The sequence below is a fragment of the Bombina bombina genome, chromosome 1 (assembly GCF_027579735.1).
Source record: "Bombina bombina isolate aBomBom1 chromosome 1, aBomBom1.pri, whole genome shotgun sequence".
Classification (NCBI taxonomy): Eukaryota; Metazoa; Chordata; class Amphibia; order Anura; family Bombinatoridae; genus Bombina; species Bombina bombina.
The window spans coordinates 449,417,339-449,444,756 of record NC_069499.1 but is presented as its reverse complement, the minus strand read 5'-3'; the positions used below and the strand labels follow the sequence as shown (position 1 = coordinate 449,444,756).

At 39.3% G+C, this 27,418-nt stretch overlaps 1 protein-coding gene across 2 annotated transcripts in view; it reads right to left on the bottom strand.

Moving 5' to 3' along the window:
* Positions 1–27,418, bottom strand: part of DCAF17 (DDB1 and CUL4 associated factor 17) — a 250,177-nt gene that overhangs the window by 110,438 nt on the left and 112,321 nt on the right. For both annotated transcript variants that reach the window (XM_053698428.1, XM_053698427.1), the window contains exons 9-11: positions 16,860–16,965; positions 15,356–15,498; positions 4,628–4,737 (exon numbers count right to left, since the gene is read on the bottom strand). In XM_053698428.1, the coding sequence (XP_053554403.1) occupies positions 4,628–4,737; positions 15,356–15,498; positions 16,860–16,965 (359 nt within the window). The remainder of the gene's footprint in view (positions 1–4,627; positions 4,738–15,355; positions 15,499–16,859; positions 16,966–27,418) is intronic.

Here is a 27,418-nt window from a genome sequence, read left to right as displayed (position 1 = left end):
ATTTAGAGAAAATGATGCCCAAGATGATTCCTCAAGTGAGGGGAGTAAGCATGGTACTGCATCATCCCCTCCTTCGTCTACACCAGTCTTGCCCACACAAGAGGCCCCTAGTACATCTAGCGCGCCAATACTCCTTACTATGCAACAATTAACGGCTGTAATGGATAATTCTATCAAAAACATTTTAGCCAAAATGCCCACTTATCAGCGAAAGCGCGACTGCTCTGTTTTTAGAAAATACTGAAGAGCATGAGGACGCTGATGATATTGTTTCTGAAGGGCCCCTACACCAGTCTGAGGGGGCCAGGGAGGTTTTGTCTGAGGGAGAAATTTCAGATTCAGGGAAAATTTCTCAACAAGCTGAACCTGATGTGATTACATTTAAATTTAAGTTGGAACATCTCCGCGCTCTGCTTAAGGAGGTGTTATCCACTCTGGATGATTGTGAGAATTTGGTCATCCCAGAGAAACTAGGTAAAATGGACAAGTTCCTAGAGGTCCCGGGGCCCCCCGAAGCTTTTCCTATACCCAAGCGGGTGGCGGACATTGTAAATAAAGAATGGGAAAGGCCCGGTATACCTTTCATCCCTCCCCCCATATTTAAAAAATTGTTTCCTATGGTCGACCCCAGAAAGGACTTATGGCAGACAGTCCCCAAGGTCGAGGGGGCGGTTTCTACTCTAAACAAACGCACCACTATACCCATAGAAGATAGTTGTGCTTTCAAAGATCCTATGGATAAAAAATTAGAAGGTTTGCTTAAAAAGATGTTTGTTCAGCAAGGTTACCTTCTACAACCAATTTCATGCATTGTCCCTGTCACTACAGCCGCGTGTTTCTGGTTCGATGAGCTAGAAAAGGCGATCACTAGTAATTCTCCTTCTTATGAGGAGATTATGGACAGAATCCGTGCTCTCAAATTGGCTAATTCTTTCACCCTAGACGCCACTTTGCAATTGGCTAGGTTAGCGGCGAAAAATTCTGGGTTTGCTATTGTGGCGCGCAGAGCGCTTTGGTTAAAATCTTGGTCAGCGGATGCGTCTTCCAAGAACAAATTGCTTAACATTCCTTTCAAGGGGAAAACGCTGTTTGGCCCTGACTTGAAAGAAATTATCTCTGATATCACTGGGGGCAAGGGCCACGCCCTTCCTCAGGATAGGTCTTTCAAGGCCAAAAATAAACCTAATTTTCGTCCCTTTCGTAGAAACGGACCAGCCCCAAGTGCTACGTCCTCTAAGCAAGAGGGTAATACTTCTCAAGCCAAGCCAGCCTGGAGACCAATGCAAGGCTGGAACAAGGGAAAGCAGGCCAAGAAACCTGCCACTGCTACCAAGACAGCATGAGATGTTGGCCCCCGATCCGGGACCGGATCTGGTGGGGGGCAGACTCTCTCTCTTCGCTCAGGCTTGGGCAAGAGATGTTCTGGATCCTTGGGCGCTAGAAATAGTCTCCCAAGGTTATCTTCTGGAATTCAAAGGGCTTCCCCCAAGGGGGAGGTTCCACAGGTCTCAATTGTCTTCAGACCACATAAAAAAACAGGCATTCTTACATTGTGTAGAAGACCTGTTAAAAATGGGAGTGATTCATCCTGTTCCATTAGGAGAACAAGGGATGGGGTTCTACTCCAATCTGTTCGTAGTTCCCAAAAAAGAGGGAACGTTCAGACCAATCTTAGATCTCAAGATCCTAAACAAGTTTCTCAAGGTTCCATCGTTCAAAATGGAAACCATTCGAACAATTCTTCCTTCCATCCAGGAAGGTCAATTCATGACCACGGTGGATTTAAAGGATGCGTATCTACATATTCCTATCCACAGGGAACATCATCGGTTCCTAAGGTTCGCATTCCTGGACAAGCATTACCAGTTCGTGGCACTTCCGTTCGGATTAGCCACTGCTCCAAGGATTTTCACAAAGGTACTAGGGTCCCTTCTAGCGGTGCTAAGACCAAGGGGCATTGCAGTAGTACCTTACTTGGACGACATTCTGATTCAAGCGTCGTCCCTTCCTCTAGCAAAGGCTCACACGGACATTGTCCTGGCCTTTCTCAGATCTCACGGATGGAAAGTGAACGTAGAAAAGAGTTCTCTATCTCCGTCAACGAGGGTTCCCTTCTTGGGAACAATAATAGACTCCTTAGAAATGAGGATTTTTCTGACAGAGGCCAGAAAAACAAAACTTCTAAACTCTTGTCAAATACTTCATTCCGTTCCTCTTCCTTCCATAGCGCAGTGCATGGAAGTAATAGGTTTGATGGTAGCGGCAATGGACATAGTTCCTTTTGCGCGCATTCATCTAAGACCATTACAACTGTGCATGCTCAGTCAGTGGAATGGGGACTATACAGACTTGTCTCCGACGATACAAGTAAATCAGAGGACCAGAGATTCACTCCGTTGGTGGCTGTCCCTGGACAACCTGTCACAGGGGATGAGCTTCCGCAGACCAGAGTGGGTCATTGTCACGACCGACGCCAGTCTGATGGGCTGGGGCGCGGTCTGGGGACCCCTGAAAGCTCAGGGTCTTTGGTCTCGGGAAGAATCTCTTCTACCGATAAATATTCTGGAACTGAGAGCGATACTCAATGCTCTCAAGGCTTGGCCTCAGCTAGCAAAGGCCAAGTTCATACGGTTTCAATCAGACATTACATCCGGGGGAGTGGGAACTCCATCCGGAAATCTTTGCCCACATTACTCAACTGTGGGGCATTCCAGACATGGATCTGATGGCCTCTCGTCAGAACTTCAAGGTTCCTTGCTACGGGTCCAGATCCAGGGATCCCAAGGCGACTCTAGTAGATGCACTAGTAGCACCTTGGACCTTCAAACTAGCTTATGTATTCCCGCCGTTTCCTCTCATCCCCAGGCTGGTAGCCAGGATCAATCAGGAGAGGGCATCGGTGATCTTGATAGCTCCTGCGTGGCCACGCAGGACTTGGTATGCAGACCTGGTGAATATGTCATCGGCTCCACCATGGAAGCTACCTTTGAGACGAGACCTTCTTGTTCAGGGTCCGTTCGAACATCCGAATCTGGTTTCACTCCAACTGACTGCTTGGAGATTGAACGCTTGATCTTATCAAAGCGAGGGTTCTCAGATTCTGTTATTGATACTCTTGTTCAGGCCAGAAAGCCTGTAACTAGAAAAATTTACCACAAAATATGGAAAAAATATATCTGTTGGTGTGAATCTAAAGGATTCCCTTGGGACAAGGTAAAAATTCCTAAGATTCTATCCTTTCTTCAAGAAGGATTGGAGAAAGGATTATCTGCAAGTTCCTTGAAGGGACAGATTTCTGCCTTGTCTGTGTTACTTCACAAAAAGCTGGCAGCTGTGCCAGATGTTCAAGCCTTTGTTCAGGCTCTGGTTAGAATCAAGCCTGTTTACAAACCTTTGACTCCTCCTTGGAGTCTCAATTTAGTTCTTTCAGTTCTTCAGGGGGTTCCGTTTGAACCCTTACATTCCGTTGATATTAAGTTATTATCTTGGAAAGTTTTGTTTTTGGTTGCAATTTCTTCTGCTAGAAGAGTTTCAGAATTATCTGCTCTGCAGTGTTCTCCTCCTTATCTGGTGTTCCATGCAGATAAGGTGGTTTTACATACTAAACCTGGTTTTCTTCCGAAAGTTGTTTCTAACAAAAACATTAACCAGGAGATAATCGTGCCTTCTTTGTGTCCGAATCCAGTTTCAAAGAAGGAACGTTTGTTGCACAATTTGGATGTTGTTCGCGCTCTAAAATTCTATTTAGATGCTACAAAGGATTTTAGACAAACATCTTCCTTGTTTGTTGTTTATTCTGGTGAAAGGAGAGGTCAAAAAGCAACTTCTACCTCTCTCTCTTTTTGGATTAAAAGCATCATCAGATTGGCTTATGAGACTGCCGGACGGCAGCCTCCTGAAAGAATCACAGCTCATTCCACTAGGGCTGTGGCTTCCACATGGGCCTTCAAGAACAAGGCTTCTGTTGATCAGATATGTAAGGCAGCGACTTGGTCTTCACTGCACACTTTTACCAAATTTTACAAGTTTGATACTTTTGCTTCTTCTGAGGCTATTTTTGGGAGAAAGGTTTTGCAAGCCGTGGTGCCTTCCATTTAGGTGACCTGATTTGCTCCCTCCCTTCATCCGTGTCCTAAAGCTTTGGTATTGGTTCCCACAAGTAAGGATGACGCCGTGGACCGGACACACCTATGTTGGAGAAAACAGAATTTATGTTTACCTGATAAATTACTTTCTCCAACGGTGTGTCCGGTCCACGGCCCGCCCTGGTTTTTTAATCAGGTCTGATAATTTATTTTCTTTAACTACAGTCACCACGGTACCATATGATTTCTCCTATGCAAATATTCCTCCTTTACGTCGGTCGAATGACTGGGGAAGGCGGAGCCTAGGAGGGATCATGTGACCAGCTTTGCTGGGCTCTTTGCCATTTCCTGTTGGGGAAGAGAATATCCCACAAGTAAGGATGACGCCGTGGACCGGACACACCGTTGGAGAAAGTAATTTATCAGGTAAACATAAATTCTGTTTTTGAAAATGAAATGAAGCACATTTGTTTGTGTTTTTTCCCCCCAATAATAAATAATATTTGAATAGCACTTAAGCTTCAACCTATGTGAGAACTTACTTGATTTGATTAGGTCCTACATGAATTATTCTTTCAGATGCATCAGGATGAAAATGTATCCAATCAGGTTCCAAAGAGCAGCATTTCATGTCTAATATACCATTCTTGGCCTGAAACAAAAATTGCTTTTCAGGTAACAAAGTATTTCCACTGTGACATGAAATTATATCCATCCTCGATTATATCAAATAATCTTAAAAAGAAAGAAAGGATAAAAGAAAGTGCTACCTGAGGCTGGTTTTAGGTTTTCATGGACCACCATAATAATTAATTATTAATAAAGTAGAAAATATTGAAATTTGAATACAGCATTTGGGTGTGTGGGACTATTTATTTTGCCAAACGCCTTCTATGAGTGAATGTACCAATATAGGCCTAGGTTACAAGTGTAGCGCTGATAGTGCAGGGTGTACTATACATATTGTGGCCCTCTATTAAGAACCGTGCACAATATGGTATGATAAGTGAATGAAAAATAGTTCTACCAGAGAATGCTAGAATGGCCGACATTTTTTTTAGCAAGGCCTATACTTTCAATGGATAGTGGTGATTTATGTGTTATGGAAGTAAAATTGAAGCACAATCACTTGCACAGCCCCATCCCCTGCTCTCACATGAGATCAGGGCTTGTCAAACATCAGGATGAATGAGTCCAGGATTTCTTTTATATCCGCTACCTCTAAGCTGAGAGCGGCTGCACTTCAAGGGCTCCTGAGCTGCATCCATAGCTTGATAAGTGAAGCCCATATTTAACATTTCTCAGCATTATCATCATATACAGGGGATAACTGCAATTAGGAGACTATGAAGTCAGTTCAACAATGACTTTCTTGGTTATAATGCTTGTTGTGCTCCTGATCCCATTCTTCTTTAAATCCAGCTTCTACGAACACACAACATGGTTGAGCAACACTTCATCATCCACATGACTAAGAGAAAATACAATGGATTCAAATTATGATCAGATTTCTAGTTGTTTACAATGAATAGTTTCAGAGATCAGCACAGTACGCAGTGTTTTACAGGGAGAAAACCTATTTTTAAAATAAATGAATTCATTAAATTGCTATCTTTTAGCTCCTTTAGATTGTAAGCTTGAGAGCCTCTTTAACTGTAGCTCCCTTGGTATAAAGAGCACCTACATCCGATTGTGCTTAAGGACAGGGCGCTCCTCTCCTTTTGCTTATGTTTCTCTATGTGAGTCTAGTAACGTACAGTGTGTAGTTATATATAATGTCTCATTGTAAGTTTGTATTGTAGCCTTATGATTGTAATGTACCTTTGTGTAGCGCTGCATAAAATAAACAATAATAATTATAGTTCCATTCAGTTGATAAAGATAAATGCCAGTAACTGTTCATTCTAGCTCTCAGTTTACTATTTTGGGAGTGCATAATAATTCAGTTAACCGTATCAATGCCATTTGCTAATTAAGATTTTTTTCTACTCAACAGGCACTATCAGTAGGACTATCCTTGTATAAGTTATATATAATTATTCTCAAAACAAACTGCTAGGGTTTTCTTTAGGGTGAAAATGTAAATAATATATACTTTTGCTAATGTGTGCATACATATACTGTACATACCTGTGCCTTCCCTTATAGTTACAAACAATGCTATCATTATTGATACGTTTGTCTAAACCTTTTGAATAATCCATTGTGACAATAAAAGATTTTCCTATCAAATATATACGACTAGATTACAAGTGGAGAGCTAAATTATTGCGCTCCGTTTGCCCGTTTGCGGGCGCACAATAAATAACCAGCCTTTACAAGTGGCTGGTTATTGCTACCGCAACCATTTAGGTGGCAATTAGCACTCCAAAATTAACCAGAGATCCGATCTCTGGTTAATTTTCTAAAAGTGCCCCAAATACCCTCAAAATAGGAGGGCAATATAGTTTTTTATTAAATATTTTTTAGCATCTTTCAAATAAAAAAAAAACGTCACTAGTCTTTAAAGTTGGTGAGAGTGGCGTGTTTGAAAAAAAAAAAACGGCACTGAAATGTGCCTTTACATTGCGGTCTATGGGAACTGTGTGTTCCCATAGACCGCAATGTAAATATATATGTATATGCTTATACATGTATATACACATATTAACACATATATATGTATATCACTGTGTTACTTAACTTTTCCCTGCGCAAGGTTCTGATGCTGTCTGTGATGACATCAGAACGAGGCTCCCATAGGAGCCTAAAAAAGTGCGCTCTCATGAGCGCAATGCTTCCCAGCAATGCGAATGCGCTGTAAACTTGTAATACCAGTGCACATTAGCGTCCACTGGTATTACAAAGTGGAGCACAAATATCGCTTTAGCTAAAGTGATATTGTGCGCTCCACTTGTAATCTGGCCCATACTATTACTTTAAGAAATTGAGTGTGATGTCATCACCCATTATCCAATGGGCTTGCTTTAACTTTTTTAAATAGCAAGATAGTATAAACATAGATAAGCCATGACTATGGCATTAGCAGAAACGCGTAGGATGTTTGACTTTCACATTTTCATCATGTGCCTTCCATTTGTACATTTTTATTTGCTATGGAGCAATAAAAGTTACTTTTTATGCTAGGATTTTTGCTCATCGATTTTGCTTTTTTGAGAAAAATGGACATAACGCACAAAAAATAACAGCTCTAAATTGAATGAATGATTCATTTTTGTTGTACTCTATTTATTATTTACTAGCAAAGTAATACAATTAAAGGGATATGTAAAAAAAAAATATTATCCAATGCTCGTCCACGGTAAGAGATAGAGTCACTCAGAATCCAGAGGTAAAAATGATAAAAAATAATCTTTATTGTGAATACTCCAAGGGATAAAACATGTACAAAAACGATCTCAGCTAAGAGAACAGTTAGTGAAGTCTGACCGGTTTCTGACCGGTTTCGGCTCAACATGGCCGTAGTCATAGACACATATTGTGTCTATGACTACGGCCATGTTGAGCCGAAACCGGTCAGACTTCACTAACTGTTCTCTTAGCTGAGATCGTTTTTGTACATGTTTTATCCCTTGGAGTATTCACAATAAAGATTATTTTTTATCATTTTTACCTCTGGATTCTGAGTGACTCTATCTCTTACCGTGGACGAGCATTGGATAATATTTTTTTTTACACATTTTACTGTGGAATACTGGGATTCCACTTCCGTAAGCACGTCCTGGCCGACACGGGCTCCAGCTGACCCTGATGACTACGCAGCGTTGGAGGAGGCGTGTGCAGTAGTGAGAGGCTGAGCAGTGTTTCCCGGAATCAAACTACAGGGATTGTACCCGGCTTTTCTGAATACAGCATTTCCTAGCAAACTGTGGATTTTTGGCACTGTGAGTACATATACATGCATGGCAACGTGTCTACATAACTGTTTGTTTGGCCTGACTTTATTTTTCTCCGGAAATAAGGTACTTTTTACTTGGCTCTGAGCTATATTGCTGTTGCTTATACAGTAGCTGTCAGGTTGGGACTGGGAGAATATCTCTAAACAGTTGGGCCATTTCAATGTGTATGCGGTTAACACTTTCTGGTTCTGAGTATCCAGTTGGATTTAAAGCCTTACCATTGCCGCAATTGTCTTTCTTGGATACGCTACTATGCCTGCATGTTAAGACCAGTGCTGCAACTAAGGAGAAATACGCTGTTTTGTTTCTTGGGGACTGTATTTAAAACATATATATATCTTCTTTCTACAACACTGCATGTTGCGAAGGTGACAGCCTCCCTTAGCACACAGAATAATCCTGAACTTTGCTACGTTTGGCAACGTATGTTGCTCACTTTTTGATAATTAAAGGGATACTAAACCCAAATTTTTTCTTTCAAGATTCAGATAGAGCATGCAATTATAAGCAACTTTCTAATTTACTCCTATTATCAATTTTTTTTTCTTTCTCTTGCTATCTTTATTTGAAAAAGAAGGCATCTAAGCTAAGGAGCCAGCTAATTTTTGGTTTAGTACCCTAGACAGCACTTGTCTATTGGTGGGTGCTTTTAGCCACCAATTAGTAAGCACAACCCAGGTTGTGAACCAAAAAGTGGACGGATTCTAAAATTACATTCTTGCTTTTCAAATAAAGATAGCAAGAGAATGAAGAAAATTTTGAAAATAGGAGTAAATTAGAAAGTTGCTTAAAATTGCATGCTCTATTTGAATCATAAAATAAAAAAATTTGGGTTCAGTGTCCCTTTAAGTTATAAATATTCTCTCCCCACAATGTAGCATTCTTATGTGTCAGTATAATTTGGACAAGTATGCGCATATGATTGTATTCACAACAAAGGCTACAATTTACTGGGATAGAGCAGTTTTTAACAATATATTTTTTCCTAACCAGTAAGAAATACAGCTTTATGTAGGCATTTTAGCAAAGATAAACTGCATTATTGATTCAGAGTGGTTTGTCTTCTGAGTACCAAGTCCTTTGAAGATGTAGTGTTTAGATCAAAGTAGCACAGGCTTTACCACCTCTTGATATTGAATGATCTGTTTTTTTATATACACATTTTAGAGTCTGGCGAAGCTTCATAGTCAATGCTTTTATCACAGCCTCAGTCAGGACTATGTGCCAAATTATTAAATGGGCATTTTAGCAAGAAATCACAGGCAAAGTAGTGTGACTATAACTGCTGGTTGGCTTACAGCAGTTTTCTGCGACTGCCGGAACAGTAAATAAAGTTTTATAGGTTAGTAAAAAAAAAAGAAAAGTAAATTAAAGATACAGAGCATTTTAGTGCAATATTACTTTAAATACAGCTTGTCTAATAACGTTCAAATACAGCAACTTAAAGGGACATTACGGTCAAAATTTAAATGCACAGAAATGAATTACATATTTGAAAAGAAACATATTAGCAATATACATGTATTTGCAAAAATGCTTCTAGTAAAAGTTATCACTGTTTTAGTGTAAACATTTTTCTCTGTGCGTTCATGTGAAACATTGCTGCATAGTCTCAGTGCACCAGCATTTTAAATATTGCAGCTGCTCAAAGCACCAGCGGGGTTTTTATCATTTCAGCAATTAGCAAATTGAGTCATTACCAGATAGTACAAGCACCTTAGGCTCCCTGAGCAAGTGCTGTGTTTAAAATGCTGGTGCACAGTGCATACTTAAATATACTTTGAAACAGTTATAGCTTCTATTAGAAGCATTTTTACTAATATATGTATGTTGCAGAAATGCTTCTATTCAAACTAAAATGCGGATTCCAATTCTGGCTGGAATGTCCCTTTAATTTCCATTTGGACTCCAGCCTAGATTGTCAAATAGAGAAAATGGACATAACAAAGATTCATAATCCCATTTGATGGATTCAGTCATGCAAAAAGCAAACCAGTATGAGTAGAATGAGATATTTAGCTGTGCAGTATAGCATCATTTAGAGCTCTATGGATTAGATACCATTTTAATAAATGGATGTTTGTACACTAAGAATTATTTGTTGTTAAAACAGCACTGTTCCTAATTTGACAACACAACTGGTAAACCATAACTTCTGAGGAATTGCTTATCGGTTAGCTAGGGTGTGTTCCTATTCCTTATAACTACATGCGACATATGTATTTGCCTTAGAATGCTACGTAAGCTGTTTTTTTTTTGATGCACCAGCTCCTGTGTCTCCCCTTCCCTCTTCTCTTCCCTTCTCTATACAGGTTTCTTCAAAGAAGGATAAAAATAAGAATGAGATGGCGGCTCGCCCAAAGACACGCAACCAACCGAATATCCCTTTAGGAAACGGACCCGAAGATCCAGAAGGAAGAAAAGAAAACAGTTCAAGGAAACACAAGACACAGAAAAAGAAATGACTTTAAGTGTCATTAATTTATCTGACACAAAACTCACCCTGGATCATGAGAGAGTCTTGAAAAAGGGTCTAGGTTTCGCTCCCACGCATACATTTTCTGCCTTTAGAACACTCAACAAATTTGTTCGAAAGTTGACCCTTAAAAGATTCTTTCATGATTCAGAGAAAAAAGTTACCTATGATGTCTATAATCCTATGGTTCACAGCATTGAAGAAAAAGTGGATTGGAATAAAATGTTTTCCTTTTCAGACATTTGCTTGATTGAAACCATTGATAATTTTGATACTAATACCACCAGTACTACATTAGAGAACTTACCCATTCCAAAAAAGCATGAATCCAATTTCTATCCTAGACATTTTAGGGGGAATTTCCTTAATACCTTTCATAAAAGGGTGGAGGAGGATGTCCTGAAACTGGAAGAAAAATGTTATTCCTCCAGCTTCAGGTCTAGTCAAAATTTAACCAATCAGGAGCGATCAGCCGTAAGAGACTTGGTTGAGAACGACGGCATTGTCATTCGCAACTCAGATAAAGGTGGCAATGTTGTCGTTCTTAAAAAATCTGACTATATGTTAGAGGCCAACAGGCAACTTTCAGATGTGATTACCTATAGGAAACTGGATTTTGATCCCATTCATATTTTTTCCAAACAGTTAAACAAGCTTCTTGATGAAGCTGTTGCTTTAGGTATCTTCACTGCTGATCAATCTAAGAGCTTCTTACCCACACATCCTATCACACCCATTTTTCATTATCTCCCGAAAACGCATAAGAGCCTCTTATCTCCACCTGGTAGACCAATCATTTCAGGCATAGGCTCCCTTTTGGAGCCTATGTCTGAATGGATTGATAGTATATTACAACCCCTGGTGACCAACCTTTACAGCTATACCAGGGATTCGGGTCACCTTTTGGATATATTGAGTAACTTTGTTTGGCAGGCAGGTTATAAGTGGATTACAATTGATGCTACATCCTTATATTCCTCTATACCTCATGTGCACGGATGCCGGGCTCTGGAATTTTTCTTGGATAAGAATACTTCATATCAAATAGAGACGAAACAATTCATTGTCGAGGTTGTTGAGTTCCTACTTACCCACAATTACTTTATGTTTGATTCTGTTTTTTACTTGCAGATCCAAGGAACAGCTATGGGGGCGAAATTTGCCCCCTCATATGCTAATCTGTTTGTGGGTAGGTGGGAGCTCCAACACTTATATGACATACAGGAACCTTTCAGGTCCGGCATCCTGTTGTACATGAGGTATATAGACGACCTTATCTTTATTGTAAAAGAGGATTTTTTGTTTGATGATTTTTTGACACTATTGAATAATAATGATGTCAATCTTACATTTACTGGGGAGGTACATCACGAAGAGGTAAATTTTCTAGATCTTAACCTACATGGTGACGCCACCACACATAAGATCATTTCAACTACATATAGAAAAGAAACGGCAGGTAATACCTTACTTCATGCCACATCATGCCACCCCAAACATCTAATTAAATCCATCCCTAGAAGCCAATTCATTAGGTTAAGACGGAATGCCAGCACTTTAGAAAAATATATTGAAGGTGCAAATGATCTTATCATTAGACTAAAGGCCAGAGGATACAATGAGGAAGGGTTATATAAAACTTTTGAGGAGATTAAGGATTGGAAACCTCCAAACAAAGTGCACACAGTTAACACTGATGACACAGCTGAAGGGACAAGACATGCCAATACCAAGGGTAACCAGAAGAGTTATTTGGATGAAAGGAGTATTGTTTTTTCAACTCAGTATTCACCCCAATACAATTCCATATGTAGTATCATTAAAAAGCATCTACACTTATTGAAGGGTGATGAGGTTTTACAGCCTTATGTTAAAGACTGCAAATTTGTTGCAAAAAAGCCACCCACACTAGCTACCAAACTCTCCCCCAGCCTAGTTAAAAATGAGATTAGATCTAATGCTAATTGGCTTAGGGGTGTAGGTAATTTTAGGGCACATCTCACGAATTGTTTAACCGAATTGTTTAACCAATAGGTTCAGTAGCAAGGTCACAGGTGAATCCTTTGAAATAGATTTTTATGCTACATGTCTTACTGACTACATGGTGTACTTATTGGATTGTAAACTTTGTGGGGCCCAATATGTGGGACAGTCGACCAGAACCCTTAGAGACCGAGCTAGGGAACATCTGAGAGATATAAAGAATTTTAATAAGGATTCGGCAGTAGCGAAACACTTTAATCTCCTTCACTTTACCAATGTACCCAGTATTAAAATTAAGATCATAGACCTAGCAAGAACCCCACCTAGAGGGGGAGATAAATCCAAAATCCTGGATAGGAAAGAACTTTTCTGGGTTTATAAATTAAAGACCAGGTCTCCCCTGGGTATCAATTTGGAGTGGGATATGAGATACTTTGTTGACTAAACTGGAATTTACACTATTAAACATATTGAGAGAAATATATTGAAAGCTATACATATATCTTCAAATTAGTATATATTTTAGTATATATTTTTTAATTATTCTATTCAAATTCCTTTCTCTATATAACTCTTTTCCCTCCCCCTCCTTCTCTATACTCAAATAACTGCATTGCAGATATTTTTGTAGTTTGTAGTCTTTGATACCCAATGGAATATTACTAGAATCTCTATATCAAGGGTTAATTTCAATATGCAGCAACCTATGATACCTATGACATTTGCATTTGTATATTTGATTTGTTTGTTTATTTCATTTGAGATATATACATATTTTTTGAAAAGGATACATGAATACCATTTATTTATCCTGCAAATCTAATGTGATGCTTTGTTAATATGTCACAGGTTCCATGGTGTTCCATACTTTGTAGACAATCACACATACATTTGTTTCTTATTTTCTATTTTATTTGAGGATATATATATATATTTATATTATTTACTTGAACATTTTCACATTATAAATTATAGTTATATATATCTTTCACACATGTGCCAGATTTTGTCCCCCCTTCACAAGTATTTTGTATTTTGTTTTTATCTGATCTGCATCATTAAATGTGGACACACACTTTACAAATTAAATGCATAAGTTGATAACCAAGGATTGCATGACTTAACTATACGAATGTTTCTATTGGTGTGTTGTCCCTTTAAATGAAGCAGCTGTCCATACTTGTTCCCAGCATCTATGATTAAGCGCAAGTGTGCGTGAAACATGTAAGACTGCTGTCTCCTTCCCTGTTTCTTGTGACTTTGGTCACTTTGGTCACTTCTATGTGTATTTTTTATACTTGGAAATAAATAAACCGTTTTACTGATGCTCAGCAGCCTTCCATTTCTTCTTTCTGTAGCATTTAAACCTTCATCTTGTGTCTCTAAGCTATCTGTTAGTAACATATTACTGTAGTCTAATGGAAATACATAATTTGCTGAAATATTGTCTCTGTGTCTAGTAAATAACTGAAACCTTAACCTGTATTAAAACCATTGCACTACTCACTAATGTCTCAGTAAGAATTGGCCTTTGTGAATAGCTACTACACAAATGATGTCCCACAGTGTGTACTGAGTGCTAACATCACCAAAGTGCAACAGCGACCCGTAGACAAGCATTGTGCGCTTAAAGTGATAATCACCAATGTGCAATTCATAAAAAATTTTGTGACTTGCTAAAGTCTTCTTTCTTATTGCACACTGTATCAATAGTATTCTGGTCCCTCAGAAAGCACATTTTGTACAGTTTTTTTTATTATTTTAGATGTATCTAATTTAAAAGTCTTCATCCCTCAAAACCCCATTTTGGCCTCTTTCTCACAGCATACTCTTCTTACTACTTTTTGTAGTTTAGCATAATATTAAACCTAATCAGACATCCCAACCTGCAAAAATTAATTTCAGGGAGGTGGCTTCACCAGCTACTGTGCTGCGTGCCGCCCCCAGAAATGATATAAGGCGGGCGCTTAGTTCAATATTGATGATCACTGCTTAATATTTTAAAAATAAATGAAAACTGTATCTGCTCAGTAGAGTTGGTGTTGATCTATGAAGAAAACCTATAGATGAATGTATTTAAGTTATTCTTTACCTGCATTTACTTTAATCCTTAAAGGGATAGTAAACTAAAAAAATATTTTAACTTGTTTTAAAACCTCATTTTATATAAAACATTTGCAATTGGTACCTATTAAATGTTTCAAGTAATTTTCCTGCAATTTGTTCTCCAAAATGCTGATTTTGCCAAGCCCACAATTGGCTTCATTATGCGGGCCCTATAATGATGTTCTACCTAGGTAAAAACATCATGGCGGTTCACATGCACATTCAAATAGTTGTCCAGTTAGCGCATGCACGTATCCGTTTCCCTCTGTCCTCTCTCCTAATCAAGTGCTAAGCAATAGTAAGTATGTAACATTCACTTAGCTATTGCATACAATTTCGCTTTTGTTTGCTTTTTAGTTCCCTTAGAAAATATAAATAACTGAATTCTATTAGTAAATCAATGCTGCGATAAACAGGTTATGTCATATGAAAGAACAGTAAAGATGGCGTCCGGGTCATATAGGATCAAGTGCGCATGCACTTGCCCTTACAGTGTACTGTGCATACGATATTCAGCGAGATAGTACATTATGAGTATTCAAAGTACAAGCGCAATGCTGCAGTGCGATTGTACTTTGTAAATTATGCTTTCCACTAGTTCAGCCTTCTTTTATGGGTGGTCGTCTGAGCGGTTTATTGGAAAAAGAAAAGTACAAAATATATATATGTAGAAGCTTTGTTTTAAATATAAGTAAGTGGATTTAAAACTGTAAATATTAATGTAACAAATTGTTTATTTTATTTTCATGCAATTTAGCAAACATTTCTATTCATTTAAAGTAAAAAATACAGAGATGAAGAATTACCAAACTGTGATCATCCAAGGATCGAACGTGAAAACACCCTTTGTCTTTTTTCTTGTTCGGTGTGATGATGTAATGCCAGGGAAATCCACCAACCTGAAATGCATTGTCTTGGCACGATACTTCAAAAAGAAAAGGTGGGCTTTCTAAAAAGATCAAATGTAATTATATGAAGCGCAAAATAGCAATCATATGACTCAATAATAACTTATTTTCTGTTATTCTAGATACATCGGTTAGTTTATTTATTTAATTAATTAATGACAATAATCAGAAAACTAAGAAGTTTCTTTTTGATTACCAATGGTGTATGAACAGAGAATTAAGGGCGAGGGAGAAAAGACTTGAGATTATTATTGTATGTTTCACCAATCAGGTACTGGGGTAGTGGGGGGATGAAATTCTTAAAAAAAATGAAGCTGAACACCTGTTGCAGGGTGACATAATTATCTAAAAAACATTTTGATAATTGAATTTGCTTGGCCCTGGATAACTTGAAAAATTCCACAGGTAAGCAGTAAACTGCTAGAGGTTAAAGTAACTGAAAGACAATGGATGTAGATAATTGTAGCCCTTAAAACTGTAGGTATTTCCTTTAAGGGAATGAAAAGAAAGCCACAGTGTCAGTGAGTACAGTTTCCTACAATATCAAGAGGCACTGGGAAAATGGAAAAAAACTCTGCTAGGAAGATTCTGTCAAACCCAAATACACAACAGTATCAGAAGACAAGTTTCTGAGAGTCAACAGCTTGCATGATAGGCGTCTCCCGTGACAACAGTGGTTAAAGTAGGCTTCAATTTATCACACAGGGTATTTGTACAGTGTGGAGTAGGCAAAAGGATGGTTCCAAGTGTCAAACATGGAGGAGAAAGCATGAGGGTTAGGGGGGCTCTTTTGCTGGATCCAGAATTGACGACTTAACAAGACTTGCTACAATTTCTACACATTTGTGGGAACTTCTGCAACAGTGATGAGAAGAAAGTTATTTTATTTCCATTGTAAAAAGAATGCCCCAAGTGTGTGTGGTGGTTATAACTGCAACAGACAGCTACTTTGAGGAGTCAAAAATGTAGATTAAATTTTATTAAACATAAGGATTCCATGATTTCTTTTTTTTTTTCTCCTATCTCCAATTGTTTATTTGTTCTAGGCTTTAATTTCAAAATATTTTGAAACATTTAACTGCTTACATTTAAATAAAAACTGGAAAAAGAGAGATGCTGTAGAACTTTTGACAGGTAGTGTACATACAATGGCTTTAGTCATTACAAGTACTCCTGCAAAATTACCTGGTTAAAATTCACCAACATTTTTGAGGCTGGGTAAAAGGGGACTCAGGGACTTTTGTTTTGTTACCAACCCATTTTAACATCAATATTGAAATGTAGCCCTAAATGACCTGGCCTTCTTATTTTAGTTTATCAAAACAAGAGAAAAAATAACCTAAATAGACATATTATTTAAAAAGGTTTCTAAAGTAAAAAATAAATAAATCCAGTTAAGTACCTGTAAATGTAATGTTACAAGGAATGCCAAATGGATATTGTCCAACTGTCCCCGTTTCACCTTTCCAGCTACAACTGTGTCCTATGATAAGTTTTTGCTGCATATACTGAAAGGACAAAAAAAGCATTTGGGGGTGGAATTATTACTTTGTCTTTGTGTAGCAGACAAAAAAACAAAAAAACAATGGTGTGTATACATAGCCAATTCTTTTTTTATTTAATTATTATATAGCATATAACAAGCTGTCTATTTTCTGCCTGGTTTATCCTAAAAATTATGATTTTGTTACCATTACAGTGTATACGAAGGTATTTTAGTAATTTGAACTCTATAATCCTAATCATTTCAGTTTACATAGATTAATTAATGAAATCATATCTAGCAGTTAGACAATTATGACAATTATGGATGACCCATTTGTATTGCTCAGTATTTTACTTCTGTCTGGCCTTTCTATAGCCAAATGCAAATAAAGATACAATCTATTGTAATTTATCGAAAGCCATATATGCAGATAGACATATTTATTAAGTAGACAGACAGACAGATAAAGGTATAGACACAGATAAATAGATAGATATACAGGAAATGAAAATAAAAACTATCTCAGTTACTTTAAAAGAAAAACAACATTAATGCTTTCCTGATAAACGTATTTATTTCATGATGGTGAGAGTCCAGGAGTCGTCATGCGTGTAAATTCCCCTCCAGACAACTAGGAGGAGGCAAAAGACACCCCTAACACATCAGAACTTTAAATCCCTCCCACTTCCCATAATCCTCAGTCATAGATGAGGAAAACAGAAACAAAGGAAAGTAAAAGCAGGGCCATATCTTATGATAGATCTTCCTGGTGACAGGCTTTCGAACCTGAATCAAGGTATCTTTGACCGACTAAGAGAAACCCTGCTTTGATAAAATCAAGTGTTCAATCTCCAAGCAGTCAGTTGCAGAGAAATTAAATTTGGATGCTTGAATGGACCTTGATCAAAAGGTCCTGTCTCAGTGGCAAAGTCCATGGTGGCAGAGATGACATGTCCACCAAGTCTGCATACCATGCCCTGCGTGGCCACGCAGGCGCTATCAAAATCACCGAAGCTCTCTCCTGTTTGATTTTGGCAATCAGACGCGGAAGGAGAGGGAATGGTGGAAACACATAAGCCAGGTTGAACAACCAAGGTACTGCTAGAGCATCTATCAGTACTGCCTGAGGATCCCTTGACCTGGATCCGTAACGAGGAAGTTTGGTGTTCTGACGAGACGCCATCAGATCCAATTCTGGAGAGCTGAACCAGTTGAGCAAACACCTCCGGATGGAGCTCCCACTCCCCCGGATGAAAAGTCTAACGTCTTAGAAAATCTGCCTCCCAGTTCTCCGCCCCTGGGATATAGATCACTGATAGATGGCAAGAGTGAGTCTCTGCCCATCGGATTATCCTGGAAACTTCTATCATCGCCAAGGAACTCCTTGTTCCCCCCTGATGATTGACATAAGCTACAGTCGTGATGTTGTCCGACTGAAACCTGATGAATCCGGCCGAAGCCAGCTGAGGCCACGCCTGAAGAGCATTGAATATCGCTCTTAATTCCAGAATATTTATGGGTAGGAGGGCCTCCTCCTGAGTCCACAAACCCTGTGCTTTCAGGGAATTCCAGACTGCACCCCAGCCCAGTAGGCTGGCGTCCGTCGTCACAATAACCCACACTGGCCTGCGGAAACACATTCCCCTGGACAGGTGATCCTGTGACAACCACCAAAGAAGAGAGTCTCTGGTCTCTTGATCCAGATTTATCTGAGGAGATAAATCTGCATAATCCCCATTCCACTGTTTGAGCATGCATAGTTGCAGTGGTCTGAGATGCAAGCGAGCAAACGGAACTATGTCCATTGCTGCTACCATAAGTCTGATTACCTCCATACACTGAGCCACTGACGGCCGAGGAATGAAGAGCTCGGCAGGTGGTTAAAATCTTTGATTTTCTGACCTCCGTCAGAAATATTTTCATGTCCACCGAATCTATCAGAGTTCCCAGGAATGGAACTCTTAAGAGAGGAATAAGAGAATTCTTTTTCACGTTCACCTTCCACCCATGAGATCTTAGAAAGGCCAACACTAAGTCCGTGTGAGACTTGGCAAGTTGGAAAGTCGACGCTTGAATTAAGATGTCGTCTAGATAAGGCGCCACTGCTATGCCCCTCGGCCTTAGGACCGCCAGAAAGGACCCTAGCACCTTTGTGAAGATTCTTGGAACCGTGGCCAACCCGAAGGGAAGAGCCACAAACTGGTAATGCCTGTCCAGAAAGGCAAACCTGAGGAACTGGTGATGATCTTTGTGGATAGGAATGTGTAGATATGCATCCTTTAGATCCACGGTAGTCATATATTGACCCTCCTGGATCATTGGTAAAATAGTCCGAATGGTCTCCATCTTGAAGGATGGAACTCTTAGGAATTGGTTTAGGATCTTGAGATCTAGAATTGGTCTGAAGGTTCCCTCTTTTTTGGGAACCACAAACTGATTGGAGTAGAAACCTTGCCCCTGTTATGTTTTCGGAACTGGGCAGATCACTCCCATGGTAAAAAGGTCTTCTACACAGCGTAAGAACGCCTCTCTTTTTGACTGGTTTACAGACAATTGAGAAAGATGGAACCTCCCCCTTGGAGGAGAATCTTTGAAATCTAGGAGATACCCCTGGGTTACAATTTCTAAGGCCCAGGAGTCCTGAATATCTCTTGCCCAGGCCTGAGAAAAGAGAGAAAGTCTGCCCCCTACTTGATCCGGTCCTGGATCAGGGGCTACCCCTTCATGCTGTCTTAGTGGCAGCAGCAGGCTTTTTGGCCTGTTTACCCTTGTTCCAAGCCTGGTTAGGTCTCCAGGTTGGCTTGGATTGAGCAAAGTTCCCCTCTTGCTTTGCAGCAGGGGAAGAAGAAACGAGACCACCCTTGAAGTTTCGAAAGGAACGAAAAACATAATTTATGTAAGAACTTACCTGATAAATTCATTTCTTTCATATTAGCAAGAGTCCATGAGCTAGTGACGTATGGGATATACATTCCTACCAGGAGGGGCAAAGTTTCCCAAACCTCAAAATGCCTATAAATACACCCCTCACCACACCCACAATTCAGTTTAACGAATAGCCAAGAAGTGGGGTGATAAAAAAGTGCGAAAGCATATAAAATAAGGAATTGGAATAATTGTGCTTTATACAAAAATCATAACCACCACAAAAAAAGGGCGGGCCTCATGGACTCTTGCTAATATGAAAGAAATGAATTTATCAGGTAAGTTCTTACATAAATTATGTTTTCTTTCATGTAATTAGCAAGAGTCCATGAGCTAGTGACGTATGGGATAATGACTACAATTGACTACCCAAGATGTGGATCTTTCCACACAAGAGTCACTAGAGAGGGAGGGATAAAATAAAGACAGCCAATTCCTGCTGAAAATAATCCACACCCAAAATAAAGTTTAATGAAAAACATAAGCAGAAGATTCAAACTGAAACCGCTGCCTGAAGTACTTTTCTACCAAAAACTGCTTCAGAAGAAGAAAATACATCAAAATGGTAGAATTTAGTAAAAGTATGCAAAGAGGACCAAGTTGCTGCTTTGCAAATCTGATCAATCGAAGCTTCATTCCTAAACGCCCAGGAAGTAGAAACTGACCTAGTAGAATGAGCTGTGATCCTCTGAGGCGGAGTTTTACCCGACTCAACATAGGCAAGATGAATTAAAGATTTCAACCAAGATGCCAAAGAAATGGCAGAAGCTTTCTGGCCTTTTCTAGAACCGGAAAAGATAACAAATAAACTAGAAGTCTTTCGGAAAGACTTAGTAGCTTCAACATAATATTTCAAAGCTCTAACAACATCCAAAGAATGCAACGATTTCTCCTTAGAATTCTTAGGATTAGGACATAATGAAGGAACCACAATTTCTCTATTAATGTTGTTGGAATTCACAACTTTAGGTAAAAATTCAAAAGAAGTTCGCAACACCGCCTTATCCTGATGAAAAATCAGAAAAGGAGACTCACAAGAAAGAGCAGATAATTCAGAAACTCTTCTGGCAGAAGAGATTGCCAAAAGGAACAAAACTTTCCAAGAAAGTAATTTAATGTCCAATGAATGCATAGGTTCAAACGGAGGAGCTTGAAGAGCCCCCAGAACCAAATTCAAACTCCAAGGAGGAGAAATTGACTTAATGACAGGTTTTATACGAACCAAAGCTTGTACAAAACAATGAATATCAGGAAGAATAGCAATCTTTCTGTGAAAAAGAACAGAAAGAGCAGAGATTTGACCTTTCAAGGAACTTGCGGACAAACCCTTATCTAAACCATCCTGAAGAAACTGTAAAATTCTCGGTATTCTAAAAGAATGCCAAGAAAAATGATGAGAAAGACACCAAGAAATATAGGTCTTCCAGACTCTATAATATATCTCTCTAGATACAGATTTACGCGCCTGTAACATAGTATTAATCACAGAGTCAGAGAAACCTCTTTGACCAAGAATCAAGCGTTCAATCTCCATACCTTTAAATTTAAGGATTTCAGATCCTGATGGAAAAAAGGACCTTGCGACAGAAGGTCTGGTCTTAACGGAAGAGTCCACGGTTGGCAAGAGGCCATCCGGACAAGATCCGCATACCAAAACCTGTGAGGCCATGCCGGAGCTACCAGCAGAACAAACGAGCATTCCTTCAGAATCTTGGAGATTACTCTTGGAAGAAGAACTAGAGGCGGAAAGATATAGGCAGGATGATACTTCCAAGGAAGTGATAATGCATCCACTGCCTCCGCCTGAGGATCCCGGGATCTGGACAGATACCTGGGAAGTTTCTTGTTTAGATGAGACGCCATCAGATCTATTTCTGGAAGTTCCCACATTTGAACAATCTGAAGAAATACCTCTGGGTGAAGAGACCATTCGCCCGGATGCAACGTTTGGCGACTGAGATAATCCGCTTCCCAATTGTCTATACCTGGGATATGAACCGCAGAGATTAGACAGGAGCTGGATTCCGCCCAAACCAGAATTCGAGATACTTCTTTCATAGCCAGAGGACTGTGAGTCCCTCCTTGATGATTGATGTATGCCACAGTTGTGACATTGTCTGTCTGAAAACAAATGAACGATTCTCTCTTCAGAAGAGGCCAAAACTGAAGAGCTCTGAAAATTGCACGGAGTTCCAAAATATTGATCGGTAATCTCACCTCCTGAGATTCCCAAACTCCTTGTGCTATCAGAGATCCCCACACTGCTCCCCAACCTGTGAGACTTGCATCTGTTGAAATTACAGTCCAGGTCGGAAGCACAAAAGAAGCCCCCTGAATTAAACGATGGTGATCTGTCCACCACGTTAGAGAGTGTCGTACAAACGGTTTTAAAGATATTGAGATATCTTTGTGTAATCCTTGCACCATTGATTCAGCATACAGAGCTGAAGAGGTCGCATGTGAAAACGAGCAAAGGGGATCGCGTCCGATGCAGCAGTCATAAGACCTAGAATTTCCATGCATAAGGCTACCAAAGGGAATGATTGTGACTGAAGATTTCGACAAGCTGAAATCAATTTTAGACGTCTCTTGTCTGTCAAAGACAGAGTCATGGACACTGAATCTATCTGGAAACCCAGAAAGGTTACCCTTGTCTGAGGAATCAATGAACTTTTTGGTAAATTGATTCTCCAACCATGATTTTGAAGAAACAACACAAGTCGATTCGTATGAGATTCTGCTAAATGTAAAGACTGAGCAAGTACCAAGATATCGTCCAAATAAGGAAATACCACAATACCCTGTTCTCTGATTACAGACAGAAGGGCACCGAGAAACTTTGTAAAAATTCTTGGAGCTGTAGCTAGGCCAAACGGCAGAGCCATAAACTGGTAATGCTTGTCCAGAAAAGAGAATCTCAGGAACTGATAATGATCTGGATGAATCGGAATATGCAGATATGCATCCTGTAAATATATTGTGGACATATAATGCCCTTGCTGAACAAAAGGCAAGATAGTCCTTACAGTTACCATTTTGAACGTTGGTATCCTTACATAACGATCCAATATTTTTAGATCCAGAACTGGTCTGAAGGAATTCTCCTTCTTTGGTACAATGAAGAGATTTGAATAAAACCCCATCCCCTGTTCCAGAACTGGAACTGGCATAATTACTCCAGCCAACTCTAGATCTGAAACACAATTCAGAAATGCTTGAGCTTTCACTGGATTTACTGGGACACGGGAAAGAAAAAATCTCTTTGCAGGAGGTCTCATCTTGAAACCAATTCTGTACCCTTCTGAAACAATGTTCTGAATCCAAAGATTGTGAACAGAAATGATCCAAATTTCTTTGAAAAAACGTAACCTGCCCCCTACCAGCTGACCTGGAATGAGGGCCGCACCTTCATGTGGACTTAGAAGCAGGCTTTGCCTTTCTAGAAGGCTTGGATTTATTCCAGACTGGAGATGGTTTCCAAACTGAAACTGCTCCTGAGGATGAAGGATCAGGCTTTTGTTCTTTGTTGAAACGAAAGGAACGAAAACGATTATTAGCCCTGTTTTTACCCTTAGATTTTTTATCCTGTGGTAAAAAAGTTCCTTTCCCACCAGTAACAGTTGAGATAATAGAATCCAACTGAGAACCAAATAATTTGTTACCCTGGAAAGAAATGGAAAGTAGAGTTGATTTAGAAGCCATATCAGCATTCCAAGTCTTAAGCCATAAAGCTCTTCTAACTAAAATAGCTAGAGACATAAACCTGACATCAACTCTGATAATATCAAAAATGGCATCACAGATAAAATTATTAGCATGCTGAAGAAGAATAATAATATTATGAGAATCATGATCCGTTACTTGTTGCGCTAAAGTTTCCAACCAAAAAGTTGAAGCTGCAGCAACATCAGCCAATGATATAGCAGGTCTAAGAAGATTACCTGAACACAGATAAGCTTTTCTGAGAAAGGATTCAATTTTCCTATCTAAAGGATCCTTAAACGAAGTACCATCTGACGTAGGAATAGTAGTACGTTTAGCAAGGGTAGAAATAGCCCCATCAACTCTAGGGATTTTGTCCCAAAATTCTAATCTGTCAGACGGCACAGGATATAATTGCTTAAAACGTTTAGAAGGAGTAAATGAATTACCCAATTTATCCCATTCTTTAGAAATTACTTCAGAAATAGCATTAGGAACAGGAAAAACTTCTGGAATAACCACAGGAGATTTAAATACCTTATCTAAACGTTTAGAATTAGTATCAAGAGGACCAGAATCCTCTATTTCTAAAGCAATTAGTACTTCTTTAAGTAAAGAACGAATAAATTCCATTTTAAATAAATATGAAGATTTATCAGCATCAATCTCTGAGACAGAATCCTCTGAACCAGAAGAGTCATCAGAATCAGAATGATGATGTTCATTTAAAAATTCATCTGTAGGGAGAGAAGTTTTAAAAGATTTTTTATGTTTTCTAGAAGGAGAAATAACAGACATAGCCTTCTTGATGGATTCAGAAACAAAATCTCTTATGTTATCAGGAACATTCTGCACCTTAGATGTTGAAGGAACTGCAACAGGCAATGGTACATTACTAAAGGAAATATTATCTGCATTAACAAGTTTGTCATGACAATTAATACAAACAACAGCCGGAGGAATAGCTACCAAAAGTTTACAGCAGATACACTTAGCTTTGGTAGTTCCAGCACTAGACAGCGATTTTCCTGAAGTATCTTCTGACTCAGATGCAACGTGAGACATCTTGCAATATGTAAGAGAAAAAACAACATATAAAGCAAAATTGATCAAATTCCTTTAATGACAGTTTCAGGAATGGGAAAAAATGCCATAGAACAAGCTTCTAGCAACCAGAAGCAATGAAAAATGAGACTTAAATAATGTGGAGACAAAAGCGACGCCCATATTTTTTAGCGCAAAATAAGACGCCCACATTATTTGGCGCCTAAATGCTTTTGGCGCCAAAAATGACGCCACATCCGGAACGCCGACATTTTTGGCGCAAAAGAACGTCAAAAAATGACGCAACTTCCGGCGACACGTATGACGCCGGAAACGGAAAAGATTTTTTTTTTTTTTGCGCCAAAAAAGTCCGCGCCAAGAATGACGCAATAAAATGAAGCATTTTCAGCCCCCGCGAGCCTAACAGCCCACAGGGAAAAAAGAGTCAAATTTTTAAGGTAAGAAAAAATGTTTGATTCAAATGCATTATCCCAAATATGAAACTGACTGTCTGAAAATAAGGAATGTTGAACATTCTGAGTCAAGGCAAATAAATGTTTGAATACATATATTTAGAACTTTATAAACAAAGTGCCCAACCATAGCTTAGAGTGTCACAGAAAATAAGATTTACTTACCCCAGGACACTCATCTAAATGTTTGTAGAAAGCCAAACCAGTACTGAAACGAGAATCAGCAGAGGTAATGGTATATAAATAAGAGTATATCGTCGATCTGAAAAGGGAGGTAAGAGATGAATCTCTACGACCGATAACAGAGAACCTATGAAATAGACCCCGTAGAAGGAGATCACTGCATTCAAATAGGCAATACTCTCCTCACATCCCTCTGAAATTCACTGCACGCTGAGAGGAAAACCGGGCTCCAACTTGCTGCGGAGCGCATATCAACGTAGAATCTAGCACAAACTTACTTCACCACCTCCATAGGAGGCAAAGTTTGTAAAACTGAATTGTGGGTGTGGTGAGGGGTGTATTTATAGGCATTTTGAGGTTTGGGAAACTTTGCCCCTCCTGGTAGGAATGTATATCCCATACGTCACTAGCTCATGGACTCTTGCTAATTACATGAAAGAAATTATTTTGTTTGGTCATGGTCTTATTTGACTTATCTTGAGGGAGGGCATGGCCCTTCCCTCCAGTGATGTCTGAAATGATCTCTTTCAGTGCAGCCCTGAATAGAGTCTTACCTTTGAAAGGGATGGTCAAAAACTTAGATTTAGATGACACATCAGCTGACCAAGACTTAAGCCATAATGCTCTTCGCGCTAAAATGGCAAAACCTGAATTCTTTGCCGCTAATTAGCAAGATGAAAAGCGCCGTCTGTAATAAAAGAATTAGCCAATTTAAGGGCCTTAATTCTGTCCAAAATATCATCTAGTAGGGTCTCCATCTGAAGAGCCTCTTCTAGAGCCTCAAACCAAAAAGCAGCTGCAGTGGTTACCGGAACAATGTACGCTATAAGTTGAAGAAGAAAACCCTGATGAACAAAAATTTTCTTTAGGAGACCCTCTAACTTTTTATCCATAGGATCAATGAAAGCACAACTGTCTTCAATAGGTATAGTTGTACGCTTAGCCAGAGTAGAAATAGCTCCCTCCACCTTAGGGACCGTCTGCCATGAGTCCTTTATGGTGTCAGAAATGTGGAACATTTTCTTAAAAACAGGAGGGGGAGCGAACGGAATACCTGGTCTATCCCACTCCTTAGTAACAATGTCCAAAATTGTCTTAGGGACCGGAAAAACATCAGTGTAAACAGGAACCTCTAAATATTTGTCCATTTTACACAATTTCTCTGGAACGACAATAGGGTCACAATCATCCAGAGTAGCTAAAACCTCCCTGAGCAATAAACGGAGGTGCTCTAGCTTAAATTTAAATGCCGTCATATCTGAATCTGTCTGAGGGAACATCTTTCCTGAATCAGAAATCTCTCCCTCAGACAGCAAATCCCTCATCCCTACCTCAGAACATTGTGAGTGAATATCGATACGGCTACTAAAGCATCAGAAGGCTCAGCATTTGTTCTTAACCCAGAGCTACTGCGCTTCCCTTGCAACCCTGGCAGTTTAGATAAAACCTCTGTGAAGGTAGTATTCATAACTGAAGCCATAACTTGCAAGGTGAAAGAATTAGACGCACTAGAAGTACTTGGCGTCGCTTGTGCGGGCGTAACTGGTTGTGACACTTGGGGAGAACTAGATGGCGAAACCTGATTTACTTCTGTCTGAGAATCATTTAATGCCAAATTCTTATAAGTCAAAATATGCTGTTTGCAATTTATAGACATATCAGTACAATTGGGACACATTCTTAGAGGGGGTTCCACAATGGCTTCTAAACAAATTGAACAATGAGTTTCCTCAGTGTCAGACATGTTTAACAGGCTAGTAATGAAGCAAGCAAGCTTGGAAAACACTTTATTTAATGAAAAAAACACAATTTGCAAAAACGGTACTGTACCTTTAACAGAAAAAAAGGCATACACAAACTGCAAAACAGGTTAAAATTGCTTCAAAAATTCAGAAATTTTAACAGTACACCCACTAAGCTTTAGAAGGATTGCACCACAAGTAACAAAGCAATAGACCCCCAAATGAAAAAAACGGATTGATAAGTGTCTAAAACCGGTTAAAAACCCCTAAAGCACCTTGCCACAGCTCTGCTGTGGCCCTACCTGCCCTTAAGAAGTGATAATATGGGGTTTAAAGCTTCAATTAGTCCCTCAGAAGACTCTCAGGACCTCAGGAGAAGTTGCTTGCTGCTTGTAAATGTAGGCCC